Source organism: Salvelinus alpinus, chromosome 16, assembly GCF_045679555.1.
Source record: "Salvelinus alpinus chromosome 16, SLU_Salpinus.1, whole genome shotgun sequence".
Lineage (NCBI taxonomy): Eukaryota > Metazoa > Chordata > Actinopteri > Salmoniformes > Salmonidae > Salvelinus > Salvelinus alpinus.
This window is the reverse complement of record NC_092101.1, coordinates 22,017,974-22,021,790: the sequence shown is the minus strand read 5'-3', so window position 1 is coordinate 22,021,790 and position 3,817 is coordinate 22,017,974. Positions and strand designations below refer to the sequence as shown.

Below are 3,817 nucleotides of genomic sequence, written 5' to 3'. Positions count from 1 at the left end.
TTATGATGAAATATGATTTCAGATTTAGCACATTATAGCTTTATTTTATTCCTGTGTTTCCTTTGATTGTAAAAAATATATATATATATAATAAATATGACAGAATATGAAAGGCTATCAAGTTCTTACATATTATGTGATTAATAAATATTGACGCAACATGAATAACATAAATGCAATACAAAACATGGACAATCCACAACAAATTGAGCGTGGATGACAATCTTATCTAATGAATTAAATGATAAATAAAATCAAAACTCATACAATTTCAAGTATCCAAATTTCAAAAATTTATTCATTTCAAACTGCATATTGAAAAAACTCAGCTGAAATTGTAACTGTTATAATGATGATATTAGTTCGAATATATATATACATGAAGTGTTGGCAGCTGCGTACAGGCCAACATTTAAAATACAACTACGGGAATGAAATTTGAAATAAAAACTTAAAATATCACAGTAAATATACATAAATCGTACAAATCATTAGAAAATAAAGAACACAAACTTTATACCTCTAACAGATGAAAAGTGGGAGACAAAATATAAATTAACAATTATGCTTAACCTGCAAGGAAAGGTTTCTGCTTCTTCTTCTTTTTTTAAAGGAAATTAAAATGGTTTAGTACTAATGACCCTCAAGGAGAAACATTTACCTGCTTTGCTTTTACTACCGCTATTCCAATGTTTGCAGTTTTAGAAGCATCTTGAACTCAATTTCAATTCTGCCATTTTCTTTGCTGCAGACTTTCTGATTATAAAAATGTAACCTCTTGTAGTTTACAAACATTACATCTGATTGTTATGTTTCTTTGATAAATACTGTACAAAAGGTGATTGCAATAATAAAACATCTGATTGAGACTCTCCCACTTTCTACTTTCCAAACTTATACATCACTGAAAAACTTTTGCAGAGTTCCTACCGTTCCTCTAGAACTTATCTTTAGAATAGAAAGACAAAAAAGTTTTATGTTCTTTCCTTGAGTTCTATACAACATTTCCCACCCCAAATGTTCTGTACAAAAATAGTCCAGAGTAGTCCAGTTTCTCTTATAAAAGTTAATTTACATATGTGATAATGGGAGTGTGCCATTAATCGTCGTGCCGGGTACAGGTGCGCTCTGGTAATGTTGGGACATGTGGAGTCTGCTTTGAGCAGTTTGCTCCGGCACCTCAGCGCCCGGTAAGTACATACTGATCATGTCCCGTAGGTCTCCTGTCTGACATGGAGCACCCCTGGAGTGAGACGACGACGTGACTACCGGGGGACTGGAACTGGACTCTGACTTGACCACCGAACCCATGGAGCCCAGAGTCATTCCAGGAGTGCTTTGCTGTGAGTAGGACATGCTATACGTGGGTGATCCGTTCATGTAGGTCTGGGAGTTAGTCATGGAGTTGTACTGAAGTGCGCTCATGTCATAGCGGTGCATTTGCTGCATCTGCGCGTTGTTGTGAGCGTTTAAACCAGGGTGCTGCCCGTAGCCAAGCTGCTCCTGCATCATGCCATAACCTCCATTTGTCCAGCCGTTCATATGTGCGTAACTGTCCATCCTTTGATTAACCCCACCGCCCAAGCCTCCCCCTACACCCACTCCCGCGCCCATGCCATTGCCGCCCGGTGCAAGCAGCCCACCTGGCAGAGTGTACTTGTCCTTCTTCATCAGCGTCTTGGTTTTCCTCCGGGGTCGGTATTTGTAATCCGGATGTTCCTTCATGTGGAGAGCCCGGAGACGCTTCGCTTCGTCAATGAAAGGTCGCTTTTCGCTCTCAGATAGAAGCTTCCACTCGGCCCCAAGTCTTTTGCTTATTTCCGAATTGTGCATTTTGGGGTTTTCCTGTGCCATCTTTCTTCGTTGTCCCCTCGACCAAACCATGAAGGCATTCATGGGTCTCTTGACTCGGTCCGGACTGTTTTTCTGGTTGTTTCCAGATGAATTTGAATTCCCAGTACCCCCAGAATTTGTCTGGGGTGCGGGGGGTTTCAGTTCAGTTTCCATCATGTTATACATTATTAACAGATTTTTATTAAATTTGCCCAACCAATTGAAAAAGTCCAACTCAAAAGGTAGTTAGCTGGAGTTACCTTGTCGTTTTCAGTAACTTTGTAGAAATAGTAAACGTCTTTTTGCTTTGAGCCAGTAGGTCCTGTTGTGTCCACAAACTTCTCTCTTGGTCTCAAAGAATCAACAAACTACTTTTCCCTCTTCGCCAGAGCCTTGACAACTCCTGATACTTTTTGAACAAGTTAATAGACAACCATTCATGTGATGAGGGCTGTCAGGGAATAAATGCCTTTTTACCTGACCAATCACAGAGCGACTGTTCCCTCGGCCAGGATTGTGTCTTTTATTTAGCATAAAGGGGCGGGGTTACTTGCGGTCAGTGGTGGAGCACTGAGGCAGAATCTGCTGTTATCAACCAATAGGCCTAAGCTATATATTTATTATTGCAAGTGCTTTAAGTGGAAACATTTCACTAGGATGGCAAACTTTAAGTGCTTCCTACTGAAAATCGAAGGATTACAAGATCCAGAAATTATACAGTAGGATACATTTAATTATGTTGTTAGGTAAACAGCATATTGGACCAATTCAGCTGTTTCAATTTATATAGGCTATTATTTTAAGCCAACATTCAAAAGTTGCTGAGAATAATAAATAGCATTTTAAACTTAATTAGATATTGCATCTTTACTGAATCAAATGTAAATATCTTTATATCATGTTTTCTATTTTTTTAATGTTCAACGACTAAACAGGGGCAAAGCAAATGGGGGCATAAATCAATCAAAACCTCAACATACAAATATCCTAGCCTATATTATTCTATCAAGTTTGCTTAGAACAATCACTTTATTACCATTTGGCCGTAGTTACAGTTGTAGTAATAGTTGTGAATGTAGAGGTCTAGTTGTAGAGGCTATAGCCATAGGGTTGATGCTATTCCTTTACTGTTAGTAATTAGAAGTAGTGTAGCTATCCATGAAATAAATATTAGTGTTTTCAGTTAACTTAACATAAAAGGAACCGATCAGCAAGTTCAGCTCGGTTTTTACATTGAAAAGGGGATAGGTAATCTTAGCTGTTTCCCCATTTTTGAAATGGATGAGCTTCACTTGAACTGAAGTTGAATGCCAAAAGAAAACGGAGGCAAGGCCATCACAAATAAGTTGCCTAGTTTTGTTTCGGGTGTTGTCAGTACATAAGCCCGAACAAAAACATGACTACATATAGCCTAACTTCCATTCCTTTGTTGTTGAAATTCACTTAGTCGTAGGACATTTGAGTAAACAAAAAAAGTTCACTCACTAACAATATGACCAAGAGTGGTCACTACTTCAATGACAGGCCAAAATAACATGCAATTTTTCCCATAGGTTTTCAACCCATAACATCAACAATTGGCATTGTTAAAACTCCTATAGGATAGATACATGTTTTAAATAGGTCTATACAATTGTTTTTATTTGTTAATGATCTGATGGTTAATTTACATTGTAGATGTGAGCTACGAAAGATGATAGAATATGAGAAGCAAAATACAGTAACAAGCCGCTATGTATCCAGTAAAAGCACGTGTTTATACATATATAAATTCACACATAGGCTATATCCAAAAGGTTAGGTATGAGCCACACAGACAGATGAAGCCACGTTGTTACATGCCTTCAGCGCCGTCTGCTGGCGAAATAGACAATAGCAAAACCACATTTATGAACCTAAAAGGTGTCATGTAACACTGTTATAGCCTAATACACTTATTTATTCTGTTGTGAACTATAATAATATAACTTGTAAAAGCTACCAA

At 37.8% G+C, this 3,817-nt stretch overlaps 1 protein-coding gene across 1 annotated transcript; it reads right to left on the bottom strand.

Moving 5' to 3' along the window:
* Positions 1-280: 280 nt before the first annotated feature.
* On the bottom strand, positions 281-2,572 carry sox2 (SRY-box transcription factor 2). Its single transcript, XM_071345424.1, has one exon. The coding sequence runs from the start codon at positions 2,017-2,019 to the stop codon at positions 1,072-1,074; it is 948 nt and encodes a 315-aa protein (XP_071201525.1). The 5' UTR covers positions 2,020-2,572; the 3' UTR covers positions 281-1,071.
* Positions 2,573-3,817: the final 1,245 nt, after the last annotated feature.